The sequence below is a fragment of the Lethenteron reissneri genome, chromosome 17 (genome assembly GCF_015708825.2).
Source record: "Lethenteron reissneri isolate LAM-NWPU_2019-01 chromosome 17, ASM1570882v1, whole genome shotgun sequence".
In the NCBI taxonomy this organism is placed as follows: Eukaryota; Metazoa; Chordata; class Hyperoartia; order Petromyzontiformes; family Petromyzontidae; genus Lethenteron; species Lethenteron reissneri.
Window position 1 is genome coordinate 12,980,270 of NC_083795.1, and position 14,923 is coordinate 12,995,192.

The 14,923-nt window shown below is 52.0% G+C and overlaps 1 protein-coding gene across 2 annotated transcripts; it reads left to right on the forward strand.

Annotated features, from left to right (window-relative positions):
- Positions 1-404: 404 nt before the first annotated feature.
- SMYD5 (SMYD family member 5) lies at positions 405-14,920 on the forward strand. 2 transcript variants are annotated; one of them, XM_061553171.1, is made up of 13 exons: positions 405-520; positions 1,457-1,565; positions 2,336-2,475; positions 3,011-3,132; positions 3,952-4,021; positions 6,036-6,140; positions 6,660-6,722; positions 7,657-7,727; positions 9,989-10,095; positions 11,117-11,173; positions 12,125-12,219; positions 13,954-14,024; positions 14,418-14,920. In XM_061553171.1, exons 1-13 carry the CDS (start codon positions 434-436, stop codon positions 14,542-14,544), a joined length of 1,224 nt encoding a protein of 407 aa, XP_061409155.1. In that variant the 5' UTR covers positions 405-433; the 3' UTR covers positions 14,545-14,920. The 2 variants fall into 2 exon arrangements, with proteins under 2 accessions (XP_061409155.1, XP_061409156.1); XM_061553172.1 differs by lacking the exon at positions 13,954-14,024.
- Positions 14,921-14,923: the final 3 nt, after the last annotated feature.

Consider the following 14,923-nt stretch of genomic DNA (forward strand, 5'->3'; position numbering starts at 1 on the left):
CCGAGGTCGTGACGTGACTTCAGAGGGGGAGGGGGCGGGTTCGTACGGCGGCCATCTTTGTAAGGGACGGGCAAACGCGGGTTTCAATTGGCGGTCGAAGCGCGGCTCGGTGACGTCGGCAACATGCGCAGCCAATGGAGACCCTCGAAAGAGGGTTCTTACTCTAGTAAGATGGCCGCACGATGCGCGACTGTAATGGATTTAATATTGTTTTTTTTTACATATAAAATAAATAATTGTTACAAGTCGACCCTCTATTGTAAAGCCACTCAAGAGATACGTTTCTGAGTTTCGCTAACAATTAAAATAATTACGTCAAATCAAAATATAGTGGGGGAGGGGGGGCGAGGTGTGGGGGTTTGTAGGAACCTTGCAGGGTGATTGCTTCCGGGTTTTAGGTCAGAGGTCACGGAGGAGGGGGAACGCGGTCCACATGGCAGCCTCGCACGTGGCCTCGGGGCTTGCGGAGCCCGCGGCGGGAACCGAGTCCGTGGAGCTGCGAGAGCTCGACTCGGGCAAGGTCAGCACAGGGGCAGAGGCAGGGGCAGGGTAGAGGTCCGGGCCACCAGGCAAAGGCACGGGTGGGGGAAGATGAGCGGCGAATCGCGCGCGTCTGGACCAGGAGTCGTGTTGGAGATTCGAGTCTCGGTTCGGGCTCGAGTCGAAGTCCTTGTCACGGTCTGGGTTCCAGCCGGTCAAACGAGAGTGTCTGAATATTGTACTGTGGGAAGTCCACAGCGGTTGGTTAAACACGTACGCTTTCGCGACCAATATGCATAATACTGTATAGGGTTTTTTTTTGGGGTTCGATCGAATAAATGTAAACCTGTCATTAAACCCGCTACCACCGGACACAATTAGTAATGGTTGTCACGTAAACAGAACATGCCAATTCGTTACTAGTACAGCAGACCGGTGTGTTGGAGAGCAAATCCACAACATTTACAGTCTGAGTACGACGTTAATTACAACCGGCATCATCAAGCGGGCAGCCAGCGGTTGTGATGTGAATGGAAAAGTCCTCGGCGCACGAATGATTAATGTTATTCTCAGAGCTGCCAACGGAGATGATTGTTCGTTTGAGCATAGATACACTTGTACATTGGGCCAACCTTGTTGTTTGGTTCGATAAAGCCAGCACCATATTGCCAAGAGGCATTTCATAGTTCTATCGATAAAATCATCCCCTTCCCTGTCCCTAAAATGTGAAATCAATAAGTGGTTATGGACAGACTGGTCCCTGCCACGGGAGCGTGGCATTTCCACCGTGGGCTTCATCATTGACGTCCACGAAGATGAACACCGCGCCACGTTCGTTTAGCAGGGACACGCGTTTGGGTCCAGCTGCGATATTGTGGTCGGTTTCGGTCGTGGTGGCTTTTCTCAGGTGAGTCGGGGGTTTCCATCCTTCACTGTTTCCGACCTCTGCCCCCCCCCCACTTCGTGTCGCGCGCAGGGCCGGGGACTCGTGGCCAGAAGGAGAATCCGCAAGGGAGACGTCCTGTTCTCGGAGCAGCCTGCGGTGTCCGCGCAGTTCCTCTGGAATGAGCACTACAAGTATCAAGGTGGGGACGCGCTTGTGTTGTTATCACGCGACCTGTCACCAGCTCCCACCACTGACACCGGCATCAGCAGCAGCATGATCGTCGCCGTTGTATTTTCAGGGTATTGAATTGCGCCTTGTCCGAAGGGAGAATTGTTGGCACTTGCATGTAACGTGTGTGTTTGTGTGTGTGCGGGGGAGCGGTGTCACAGTGGTGTCCGCGCTGCCCTATGATCCCAGGAGGCTGGGTTGAATTTCCGGCCATGATACACAACATGAGTGGCAGAGTCGCACCCGAATATATCCTGAGCTTGCCCCAAGATCGACTTGGTCATAAATGAGTAGTACCTTATGCTGTATAATCATTCCCACTTGCGGCATAAAGGCCGGGCATACGTGATACTGGCCACACCGCTCTGTTCTCGCTACGAACTTGCCGCTTAAGCCTGTAAGGCTCAGTGAGGGAGCCTTTGCATGAGACTGTGTGTGTGCTTGTACGTAGCGGTTAGCGTGATGCACTAGGAACCCGTCGATCTGAGTTCGATTCCTGTTCACGGCAAACACCAGTGACGATTATCTGAACCGGTCCTGGGCCTCCCCTAGATGGACTCAGCCTAAAATGAATATCTGGTGCGGTGTTTAAACATCGCTGCTGGGGAGACAAAGGTGGCCGGGCGTGGTGCTGGCCATCCACCCCCTCGTGTGCCGTGACGGCCTTCATAGGTTCTCGCGAACAGCACTTGCCCCAACAGTCTGTCTCGGCTATACGGGGGATCTTTGTCTGTGTGACAGCATGTCACCACTGTCTCCGCGCGCTGGAGACGGCCGAGGAGAACGCGCGCCGCTTGACGGGTAACCCCGCGCTCTCCCTGCCCCACCCCGAACTCTGCCACATCGACACGAGCGCTCACCAAGTGTGTCCGGGCTGCCAGGTTCGTCTCGCACTGGGGCCGCCTAACCCCGCCCCTCACTCCATCTCACCTGCCAATTATATTATCAGCACACCCCTCTCCTCCCATTAACCCCACTCCTCCCACCTCGCCCTCCTATACTGATCGTCCCCTCCCACCAAACTCTTTCCCTCTCCTTGCGGTCCGCTTCAATCCCCACCCTTCCCCTCGCTCATACCTCAAGCCTTCTCCTCCCCTCCCACCTCACCCATCCACTCTCCCGCCCATACCCCTCCCATCCCAATACCCCTCATCTGTCATACACCACTCTTATCCCCTCTCTCTTTCCATCCGATCCATTAATCTCTCTTTCCCTCCCCACTCTTACCCTCTTGTTTCACCCCTCCACTGTCACTGGGTAATGATGATGTTGGTACGTTGTGGTGGTGGCGATGGCAATAATGATGATGGTTGTTGATGATAATGTTGATGGTAGCGGTGGTGATTGGAATGATGATGATGACTGACGGTGGTCGCCACCAAGATTGATCACCGCTCTCCTTTGGCCCCCTTGCAGGTGCGGTACTGCGGCACCGCTTGCCGCCAAGAGGCTGAGGCCCGCTATCACCGCGTGCTCTGCCCGGGGCCCTCGGCGGACGATGTCGCCCACCCGCTCACTCGGCTACGGGAGGCGTGGAGGTGCGGGGGGTCGTAGGCCTCATTGCGGCATCATTGCGGCGCGTGTTGTCACAGACTCAGCCGCGACGTGGATTTTTGCAAACCGTCTGTAAAGTCGGTTACTTTTCAGGACACCATCGTGCAAAATATGCACGAGGCGGAAGTAGCGGTGATCGCTAAGTTCGATTGGAAAAGAGTGCCTCTCGATTTAAATCGGCCTGCGAAGGTTGAAAAAGGGGTGAAAGCCTTTTTAATATTTGTCACTTCAACGCATCGCAATGACGCACACAAGAAGTGCATTGTTCCCGTGTGATTGGATGCGTGTTTTGATCGTGTAAGAATAAGTTATAACATAGGGGTTTTTTATTAGTTGGATCGCGTAAATATAAATGTGTTGTTAAACCCGCCACCACCCGACAAAGCCAATTAGTAAGGTTTGTCACGTAAACAGAACATGCCAACTCGTTATTAGTACAGCACACCGGTGTGTTGGAGACCAAATCTACAATATTTACAGTGTGTGTTCGACGTTTCGCCAGTAATTACAACCGGCATTTTCAGGCGGATAGGAAGATTTGTGGAGAAATCCTGTTTTCATTGCTTAAATAGAGGGATAAATTTGATGACATCACTTGTGAGTATAAGTTAGTTACGATTAAAGCAAAACATATGCTGTTGCTACAGTCAGTTGGATTAACGGAGCAAAGCAAAACTTTAAAAGACGTGGCAAGAAATGTTCACGAAAGAAATAGACTCCAAAATTCTAACAATGTATTGATTTATGTAGTAGGTTGGATTGTTTTTTGTCTTAACGTAAATTCCATTCTCGCTGTTGGTCAGGATGATGCACTACCCTCCTGAGACGTGTAGCATCATGTTGCTGGCGCGGATGATCGCCACCGTGAAACAGGTGAGTGGCGGCAGTGGTGGTACCAGCAGTGATTGGTGGGGATCCCACCCTTTGCAGTGGAGTGGAGATGTTGGTGGAGGCGATGGTAGTGATGATTATAATGATACAATTTGTAATGCGCACAGCATATTTCAGGGACATCAACGACTGTGACTGAGGCACGGAGCCAAGCTAAGTGTCGCTCGAAAGCCATGCGAGAGAGGTGGGGCCTTCAAGAGAGATGAACTTTAGGAGAGGTGGGGCCTTTAAGTGTCTCTATAAGTCGGTGTAGATTGAACGTCGCTGCTGCGAATGTGCAGCGGAACGATGGTAATGGCCGCATTCTAGACAGTGGGGGCTGCCACGGAGAAACTGCACCTTGCAGTGACGATGCTGGTGCTTGGTGTAAAAATGGGGTTGTGAGCCGTGCTGAGCAAAGGTCTTTCGTGAGCGTAGTAAACGGTGAACAACCGAAAGTAGAGCTGCTGGTGGCAGAGGAGTAAATCTTGAGTCTGACTGCTGGCAATGGGAAGTCGGTGGAGGATAGCTTAGGCAGGTGAGGGAATTGACCCAAGGATGACATGCACCGAGGACGATGTGGGGGCGACATGGTTTTGCAACCGTTGGGAGTTTCTCGAGGTTTGTCGATAAAGACTGCACAAGGATGGAGTTGTAAGAGTCGAGACAAGACCCAACGACGCTGCAGGCGAGGGTGTCGATGATGCCGGTGATGATGAGTGGACGTAAATGACGGAGGAAATCTGACGATGCGGTTGGTTTGGCTGTCACAGGTCAAGGTGACGTTGAGAGTGACGCTGAGGAATTTTATGGATAGTGGAACCAGCAATTATATTCTAGAAGGTAGCGTGGACGTGGTGAAACGCTTTCTGGTGCGGATCAGGATCCCTTCGGATAGGAAGGTGGTGGTGGTGGTGGTATGGCGGTGATGAATGTGGCGATTGGTGATGGTGATTTGGTGGTGATGATGGTGGTGATAAGCGGTAGTGATGATGGTGGTGATAAGCGGTAGTGATGATGGTGGTGATAAGCGGTAGTGATGATGGTGGTGGTGGTGGTGGTAGCGGCAGTGATGATGGTGGTGGTGATAAGCGGTCGTAATGGTGGTGGTGGCATAACAAAGCCTCTGCTTTGTGAATTACTCCAAGCCGTGGCTGCTCGGAGAATTAGCGACGCTGTGTTAACATGGCCAGGGATTTGTAAAGAAGCGGACCAGTGATGCGTTATTGTAATGCTTTTCAGTGTATCAACATCGGGGCTTTGCTCTATATATTTATAAAAACACTGAAAAGTCCTTGCGCAGTCGAGCGTGGAGTGGTGGTCGTGTCCCATTTACAGGCTGGAGCCGATGGTTGGCTCACTTTCCCCGTTGTTTCTAGAACAAGGAAACACATTTCCCGGTGTAGGCCTTAGGCTAGTGTTCTTAACTAATTTTCAGAGGGGTGGAGCCACTTTCGCCGATCAAACATCAGTGTGAGGGCCGCCACACATTTGAAACCATTGGGTTGTGTTTTCGCATTTGTGTATTTTTTGGGAACCACATGTGAGGAGCTGCACTAAAGGACACCAGGGGCCGCCAGTGACCCGCGGGCCTTGCAATGAAGAACACTGGTCTAGGTTCGACCTTGTGAAACCTTTTTCAAGAAACTATTTTGTCTTCGACCCATCAGGAGACACTTTGTGAGCATTGGTCATAGATCATGTGACTTTGCCCATCCTGCATGGAAAGGTTTCCTGACAATGTCGTCTGACATTTGAAGAAACTAGTTTCTAGGAACCTGGTATCTCGTGCGTGCCACGCTTTAAAATCTCTTTTCGAATGCAGATCTCGATCACAAAGAGACAATATGCAAAACAATGACAAACGCCATCGACGCTTGTGTCGCAGTGCATCACAGATGATTGTGGTGATTTATTGTTGCAATTGCCTGTGCTTGTGTGGCACTGCTAAGGCAGTCCTCATGATGGTTGTTGTTTAATCGGTGCTGGTTTTTGGTTGCTCGCCATGTGGGCTCAGGCTGACGACAAGGAGAGCTGGGTGACGCTGTTCTCACGATTCTGCAGTCGCACGGTCAACGAGCAGGAGGAGGTCGCGCACAAACTGCTGGGGAAGCGATTCCAGGTGAGCAGCGGTAGTGGTGGTGGTGGGAAATGGTGGTGATGGTGTTGGTGGCAGCAGTGGCAGGTGAACATTTTATTGATGGACCAGGTAGTACGGTACCGGGTTACTCTGGAAATCCATCCACTGGCTCACTCCCTAACCTGGACGTGACCATTAGTGGGCAATTCCCCACCGTATGAAAGTCGAAAAGTATTTTATCGTTCTGCCCGCGAACAGCAAAGTTCCATGGGGACGTTTAAAAATGTGTCTGCTACGTTGACTGCATTCTCCTGTTATGTGCGTATGTATCTTGAAATATCGGAAGAGCATTCCAGACGGCCACAGAGGCGCGCCTGAAGGCGCACGATGCAGTGACCGTCTTTGTTTGGTGCCTAGCCAAAAGCCACTGCTGTGAGGATGACCGGAGTTCGCGTGATGGCTCGTGCTCCTTGACGACATGGAGGTACACCGAGGGACACTGTTAAACTTCACTTCCCTTCTCATCCTCCATCGCTCCTTCTCCCCCACCCCGCCTCTCAGGATCAGCTGGAGCTGCTGCGAGACCTGCTGGCCGAAGCGCTCTTCGAGGAGAGTCTTGCGCAGGTAAGACGCTCCGCGCCACGCTTCACCCACGATTCACTGGGCGACGACCCTTCCTGCTCTACAATAAATCATCACCATCATCACCATCATCGGCCATGACCAATCAACTGTTGGATGATGGCCTATCCAAGCCGTCACAAATCTCTCAAGTCTCGTGATGCAATAATCCATCTAACGCCGGCACACTGCTTTTAGTGTTTAGTTTGTTATCCTTCCCCCGCACCTCCGATTAGCACAATTGGCTACGCTCGGTGCGAAAGAAGTTTAACATACACCATGCATACACATACACGAGCAGATTTCATTGTGAGGATCTCGTACGGTGAACGTCCACTCCTGGCACGTTCCAGAATCGGAAGCTTTATTTTATCCTGGAGAAATCTGATGAGCGAGATGTCTAGTTCCCCGGCCTTCCGTCAATATTCTCGACCTCCGGCCATCGTCTCTTCTAACCGTGACGTGTCCTGCCCAAGGCCACTGACCGGCCAATACGATGTCTCTAACTAGGTGTACGTCCTCTAGTCCACGCGGTCCACTTGCCGCCCCCTTACTTGCAGTGTGGATTGACCATGGCTCGCGATGATGATGATGCTGCTGCCACGTAGGTTTACTTCAAGTTTCATTGATTAGGTATAGCCCTGTGAGCCATGCGGCTCTTGAGTCGGGTGCAACCGCAACAAACAAAATATGAACAGAGAAACATCTTAAAGCGGCGACGCGCAACAGAAACATCCTGGATAAACCAGCAAATCTTCCAGATAAAAAAAAAACACCGTATTACAACGCTGTGTGCAAAAATCCCAGTGGAATGCAAGACAAACAATAACAACCATAAGACATTCCATAAGACAATTTAGATTGAAGTTACAGTTTACAGTATGAATGTTCGGTTGTTATGTAGTTGATGAAGTTTCCATTGTGACCTCTTCTGCAGTGGTTCAGTCCGGAAGGGTTCAGATCGCTGTTCGCCTTGGTCGGCACCAACGGGCAGGGGATCGGAACCAGGTACGACATGCTGTGACGCGTGAGCACCCATTGCACAACAACCCCTGTGAGTTACCCATTGCACAACAACCCCTGTGAGTTACCCATTGCACAACACCCCCTGTGAGTTACCCATTGCACCTCCAACTAACACGGTTGGCTACGGTACGGTGTGAACGAAGTTTATGCATGGCATACATACATTGAGTAAAGTTCACTCTCGAGGAGTCTTTGAGTTGCAGATCAACCCTGCTTTGCAAAATATGAACAGCATCTATTTGTACACACGCCTGCGCTGGTTGAATCGTATTAACTGCTCCTCGCTTGTCGAGGGTCAGCGACAAAGTGCCCAGCTGACGGCGAACACGGCGGCACAAGGACGTGGACAAACTGTGCGCCTCATCCAGCAGTGGATTGACAAAAGGCTGTGTGCGTCTACCCTCGAGGAACTTTGGCATGATCGTCGCCAGCAGGTGTCTGGCACCTGGAGATGGCGTCTTCCAGTCAGATCACGGATGTCAGGTCCCATGATTACCCAAATGTTCTTTACTCTGTAGATGAATCATCATTCATCAAAACACATTAAAAATATCATTGTCTGAATTGGACTCCCATCACTTTATTGTGCCATTGTTGTACCAAGTTGCAACAGAAGATTTAACACCGAGGCTTTAGGCGACCAAAGTTATGATTAGCCTCCGCGGCTGCCTGTCGACCCGCGTGCGTGTGTGCGTGTGCGTGTGTGCGTGTGTGCACACCGCGCTACAAACCAAGCGGCCCAAGTTCAATTCCCGGCCACAGCTAACGTCACTGGCGAGTGACATCTAAACCGGTTCATGACCTCTCTTACGCACACTCAGCCTTAAATTATTACCTTGCGGGGTGTGTTGATATCAGCACTGTGGGTAGATGTTGTCTAAAGGGGGTATGGTGCTGGCCACGCCACCCACTAATGCGCACCATCTCTCCCATCGGCTCTTCCCATTTCATAAGTTCCTATAACCTTGCTCAATTCATTATCAATTATAACTTTAAGCGTGCTGCTTGTTGCCGATCGCTTGGCATTTTGCAAATTTGGGCCGTGCTCGCCAACTGTGTCTAAAGACACTCAAACTGGCGTGCCGACCTTGTTATGTACTCGCGAAGAATCGGAATATTTATTGATACTGGAAGAATCCGAAGAGTTATAAATCTCTTTTTCACACATGTCCAGTATAGGCGGATCAAAACGTTACAACAACAAACAATACAACAACATGGCACTAGTGCAGAGTATAGGAAAGATAAACAATTCATAATCAACGTTTTTGGGTTAGATCGCGTTATTTATAAATGTGTCGTGTAACCCTCCACCATCCGACACGGCCAATCAGCAAAAAAGTGTCACGTTGACAAAAGACAAATAGTTCACTGCTTTAGCCCACCGGTGTGTTGAAGCATGAAACCACAACATTTACAATTTTTTAATACGACGTTTCGCTGGTAATTGCTGGATGCGACGTTTCGCTGGTAATTGCTGGATGCAATTACCAGCGAAACATCATACTGAAAAATTGTAAATGTTGTGGTTTCACGCTTCAACACACCGGTGGGCTAAAGCAGTGAACTATTTGTCTTTTGTCAACGTGACACTTTTTTGCTGATTGGCCGTGTCGGGTGGTGGAGGGTTACGACACATTTATAAATAACGCGATCCAACCCAAAAACGTTGATTATGAATAATATTGGTCGCGAAAGCTTACGTGTTAGAATGGTAAACAAGTAGCTTTAAAAAAATAAAACTTCTTATCTTACCAGGTAAAGCCCACGGAGGTATTAACTTATTGTTCCGAAGCGACCTGGCCACAAATGATAGCTCAACAAAGTGGCTTATCATGTGGAAATGTATAGAAGCAAAATAATCTAAACGCATGTTTCTAAATGTGGAGGGAAACACCGGAGGACCCGGACAAAAAATCTACACGACCATGGGGAGAACATGCAAGAGAACTTGCCCCGATGGTCCGGTAGAGGCTACCCGGGAGATCTTAATATATATGTGTGTGTGTGTGCGTCTGCCACATGGGAAGCGGTAGTGTAGCGGTCAGCGCGCCGCACTACAAACCCGGCGACCCGAGTTAAATTCCCGCTTCATGGCCAAAACCGGTGACGGCGGTCGGGCATGGTGCTAGCCACCCACTCCCTGGTTTACCGTGCCGGCCTTCACAGGTGCTCGCCAACAGCACTTGCCTCCAACAGTGTGTTAAGGCTACATGGGGCATCTTTGTCTTTACTTGCCACAGCTCGCTGAGCCAGTGGGTTCATGCGTGCGACGACCTGGAGCTCCCCGCGGCGCAGCGTGAGCATCTCGACTTCTTTATCGAGCAGCTCTACCGGGACATCGACAATGGTGAGCAATAAGCAATTAGTCAGTAGGCCAATATCCATGAGAGGTTTTTTTTTGGGTTAGATCGCGTAAATATATAAATGTGTCGTTAAACCCACCACCACCCGACACAGCCAACTAGTAAGGGTTGTCCCGTAAACAGAACGTGGCCAATTCGTCACTAGTACAGCACACCGGTGTGTTGGAGAGCCAAGCCACAACATTTACAATCTGAGTACGACGTTTCGCCAGTAATTACAACCAGCTTCATCAGGCGACAGCCATAATTGTGGAGAAGTCCACCTGTTTCGTTCCTTATATAGAGGCGTAGATGTGGTGACCACGCTTCTGCACTCTTGCGCAAAGAGGGAGGGGATTAATGAGTCAAAGTACATTATGCATGTGCATCATGCGAGCCCTTTGATCTTGTCCTTCCTGTCCATTGTGTGTATTAAAATAGCCGTACCAACGGTATGGTGGCCTGTATAGGCATGCATTTAAGCAATGTATTATTTGATTATTCGCTTCCACGCAGTACTAAGTCGGTAGCTATCCGAACAAGTAAAATTATTTTTATTGCTAAAAAAAAACCTTATGAATAAGCAATTAATAATTGGGCAAAAATAAAGCCAAGCCCAGCAGAGCCAGATGCAGCCCGTCCGGGTTGGATTCCCACGTAGGGTCAGGGGTGGTTGCGGCGTTAGCCCAAGTGTGCCCCCTGCACGGAGTAAATTCTCTCGTTGCAGTTTTAGCGATTTATTTTTATTCTTTTATCATCATGGAGGAACAGTGGTGCAGCGGTTAGCCTACTGTACTCCGAACCCAGCGACCCGAGTTTGATTCGTGGGCACGGCGAGGTAACATTGGTGGCCCCGGGATATCCAGGAATGTGGAGTGGACGTGGAGATGATGACCCAGGGACAAGCTTGAGTGGAGATTGACGGCCCCCAGGAAGGCAGAGCCCGCGACAACACGAGAGTGAAAATCCCGTGGGAATGTTGACGAGCGTGAATTTGAGGAAGCTGTTTTTCTTGTGTCACTGCAGTGTCCGGGGACTTCCTGAACTGCGAAGGATCGGGCCTCTACGTCCGGCAAAGCTGCTGTGAGTAGCGGACCCTTCCGAGCGGTTTCCCCGGCAGACACCGATCCGCGTCGCGTTGTCGCCGATCATTGCGGTGCTTCCAACTCGACGGCCGATTCTTTTTTTTAGTTTCTCAGTTTTGCCGTCTCGTCAGTATTGCTGTTTTAACCCTCTAGTGTGTACGGTTTTGTTAACCGTGTTCGCCCAATTGTAATAATTTGCTTGGAAGCGGCGTGAAACATAACACGCAGCACATCGCGAGCACGAGAGTCGACGTCGCAGGAACAGGTCAGATTTTACTCGCCACCGATGTTAGCCGTGGCCGGGAATCGACACTCGCCGATGGGGAGAGTGGAGCGGTGGCGCAACGGTTAGCGCGCCGCGCTATGAACTCGCCGATCCTAGTTTGAATCCCGACCGCAGCGAACATCAGTGGTGAATAATATCTGAACAGGTCCTCCCCTCCCCCCTTCACCAACCCGCCTTGACTAACATGGTGAAGTGACCGATACATGTGTGGAGGCGTTTATCCTTTAGTACATTGACTTAGGGATGTAAGTAAAACATTTGAAACAAAAAACTCAAATCATGCCTCGTGAGCAACTGCAGCCATTGGCGAACTCGACGCATCGTGACACTAAAATAATAATGACAAATACACCCAGAGAAGCACATTGAGGGTTCTGCATTGGCATGTTTGGCCAACACCAGTTACATTTTATGTTTTTGTGAGCTGTGGGAGATGGAACCCAGGAAACCCCAAGCACCACAGGGGGGAGACAACATGCAGACTCCACACAGGGAGGTACCCGCGTCAGAAATCAAACCCAGGTCCTTCTTGCTGCGGGGCAGCTCGTTAGATTCCATACCGACGGATGCGACGAGCTGGTACCCCCCCCCCCAACCCAGTTTAATCCCCCTACCCCCTCTCCCCCAAACCCCCCTTCCCCAAACCCCCCTCCCCCGTGCCAGGTAACCACAGCTGTGTGCCCAACGCAGAAGCCACTTTCCCCGATAACGACTTCACACTCCACCTCACGGCGCTGAGCGACATCGAGTCTGGGGAGGTGAGTAGGGCGGGGGGGGGAGGGGGCAGGGAACGGGGAGGATCCGCCTTGGACGTTTCGCCACGTTGGTTGGTGCGGGCCGGAGGGAAGCATAGACATGGGAGCACAGTACAATACAACAATATGTAGCATGGCACTGCTGCTCACAACAAAGCCCTTCTGCAACACCTGTTGTACGTATGGTGATCGCCCATCCAAGCACTGTCCAGCCTCAACCCTGCTGAGCTGTTGACGTCCGAAGAGATGCGGTGTGTTCCATGCGATTTGGTCCTAGGCTGCGAGCTCTCGCTGCCTGTGAAGAGTGCTCGGAATGATGCCCGTCACTCCATCTTCATGTGCGATTAAGGCGCAGGGGTAGTGCTTGAGGCTCGGGGGTGAACTTGTGGCCCGCCCACCGAGCGACGCGTGAGGGTTGAGACTGTGACCCCGTGTGAACTTGTGAGCGACGCGTGAGGGTTGAGACTGTGACCCCGCGTGAACTTGTGGGCCGTGGGTTGAGACTGTGACCCCGTGTGAACTTGTGAGCGACGCGTGAGGGTTGAGACTGTGACCCCGCGTGAACTTGTGGGCCGTGGGTTGAGACTGTGACCCCGTGTGAACTTGTGAGCGACGCGTGAGGGTTGAGACTGTGACCCCGTGTGAACTTGTGAGCGACGCGTGAGGGTTGAGACTGTGACCCCGCGTGAACTTGTGAGCGACGCGTGAGGGTTGAGACTGTGACCCCGCGTGAACTTGTGGGCCGTGGGTTGAGACTGTGACCCCGTGTGAACTTGTGAGCGACGCGTGAGGGTTGAGACTGTGACCCCGTGTGAACTTGTGGGCCGTGGGTTGAGACTGTGACCCCGCGTGAACTTGTGAGCGACGCGTGAGGGTTGAGACTGTGACCCCGCGTGAACTTGTGGGCCGTGGGTTGAGACTGTGACCCCGTGTGAACTTGTGAGCGACGCGTGAGGGTTGAGACTGTGACCCCGTGTGAACTTGTGGGCCGTGGGTTGAGACTGTGACCCCGCGTGAACTTGTGAGCGACGCGTGAGGGTTGAGACTGTGACCCCGCGTGAACTTGTGGGCCGTGGGTTGAGACTGTGACCCCGTGTGAACTTGTGAGCGACGCGTGAGGGTTGAGACTGTGACCCCGTGTGAACTTGTGAGCGACGCGTGAGGGTTGAGACTGTGACCCCGCGTGAACTTGTGAGCGACGCGTGAGGGTTGAGACTGTGACCCCGCGTGAACTTGTGGGCCGTGGGTTGAGACTGTGACCCCGTGTGAACTTGTGAGCGACGCGTGAGGGTTGAGACTGTGACCCCGTGTGAACTTGTGAGCGACGCGTGAGGGTTGAGACTGTGACCCCGTGTGAACTTGTGGGCCGTGGGTTGAGACTGTGACCCCGCGTGAACTTGTGAGCGACGCGTGAGGGTTGAGACTGTGACCCCGCGTGAACTTGTGGGCCGTGGGTTGAGACTGTGACCCCGTGTGAACTTGTGAGCGACGCGTGAGGGTTGAGACTGTGACCCCGTGTGAACTTGTGAGCGACGCGTGAGGGTTGAGACTGTGACCCCGTGTGAACTTGTGAGCGACGCGTGAGGGTTGAGACTGTGACCCCGTGTGAACTTGTGGGCCGCGGGTTGAGACTGTGACCCCGTGTGAACTTGTGAGCGACGCGTGAGGGTTGAGACTGTGACCCCGTGTGAACTTGTGGGCCGCGGGTTGAGACTGTGACGCCGTGTGGCCCGGCAGGAGATCTGCATCAGCTACCTGGAGGGCTGCCAGCGTGAGCGCAGCCGGCACAGCCGACAGAAGATCCTGCGGTGAGAACCGCGGACGCCCTCGACCCATCGGTTTCATTGACAGGGAGCGAGGCCAAGCTCACGGTCATTGTCCTAAATGAAAACTATTTAAAACTAAACCATTGTTTTAATTTAAACAGGTAAGACCCCACTGAGCAACACAGTTCTTTTTTCAAAAGCGACCTGGTCACAAAAATGTTAGCTCAATCAAGTGGCAGCTCACTTGAAAATGTTTTCATCCAACTGAATGCGACATTGACAGTTGCTGCTGCTGGTGGTGATGTTGAGAGTTATAAATGGGAGTGCTCACGTGGGGGGGGGGTGGGTTTGTGCCCATTTGGGTTGGTGTCGGAGGGTGGAAGTTGCTACTCTCCAGGCATGTGCATGTTCTTTTTGTGCGTTCCCCGTCTCCAGGGACAACTACCTGTTCACCTGCGCGTGCCCCAAGTGCCTGGCTCAGGCCGGAGATCCGGATGAGACCTCCGATGAGGATGAGGACGAGGAGGATGACGAGAACGACGGCGAAATGACCGACATCTGACACGGCGGCGCCAAGCGCCGTCTTAAATCCCGAGAGCCGGTGACGCAGCAGAACTCATCGACGACGTTCCCGACGATGTGGATGTCGTTCCATAGCTCCACCGCTCGCTCGGACCGCCGGTCGCTTGCGACCCCGGAAACCAGGACCCCGCGAAAAAGCACGTGGGAGTTTGGTTTTGTCATTGCATCTTTTGGTGCACGCTGCCGACTCTCCCGCGAAACATGCGTTGCTCGCTCGTGCTTTCATTCCGTCTTGGTCCAACTCTTCGCACTGCACTTCATGGTTGTGAAGTCACTGGCGCATGCCTGCTTGCCCCCTCCCCCCCATCGCAGTCGTTAATAAACGAGACCTGAATGCAAGCGTGGCTTCTTCACATGTT

Bases quoted from the DNA above. Each gene is read 5' to 3' on its own strand.
- SMYD5 (XM_061553171.1), top strand. From the start codon at position 434: ATGGCAGCCTCGCACGTGGCCTCGGGGCTTGCGGAGCCCGCGGCGGGA. The intron at 6,141-6,659 runs GTGAGCAGCGGT...CCCGCCTCTCAG, and splicing joins TGCTGGGGAAGCGATTCCAG to GATCAGCTGGAGCTGCTGCG. The intron at 12,220-13,953 runs GTGAGTAGGGCG...GTGGCCCGGCAG, and splicing joins GCGACATCGAGTCTGGGGAG to GAGATCTGCATCAGCTACCT.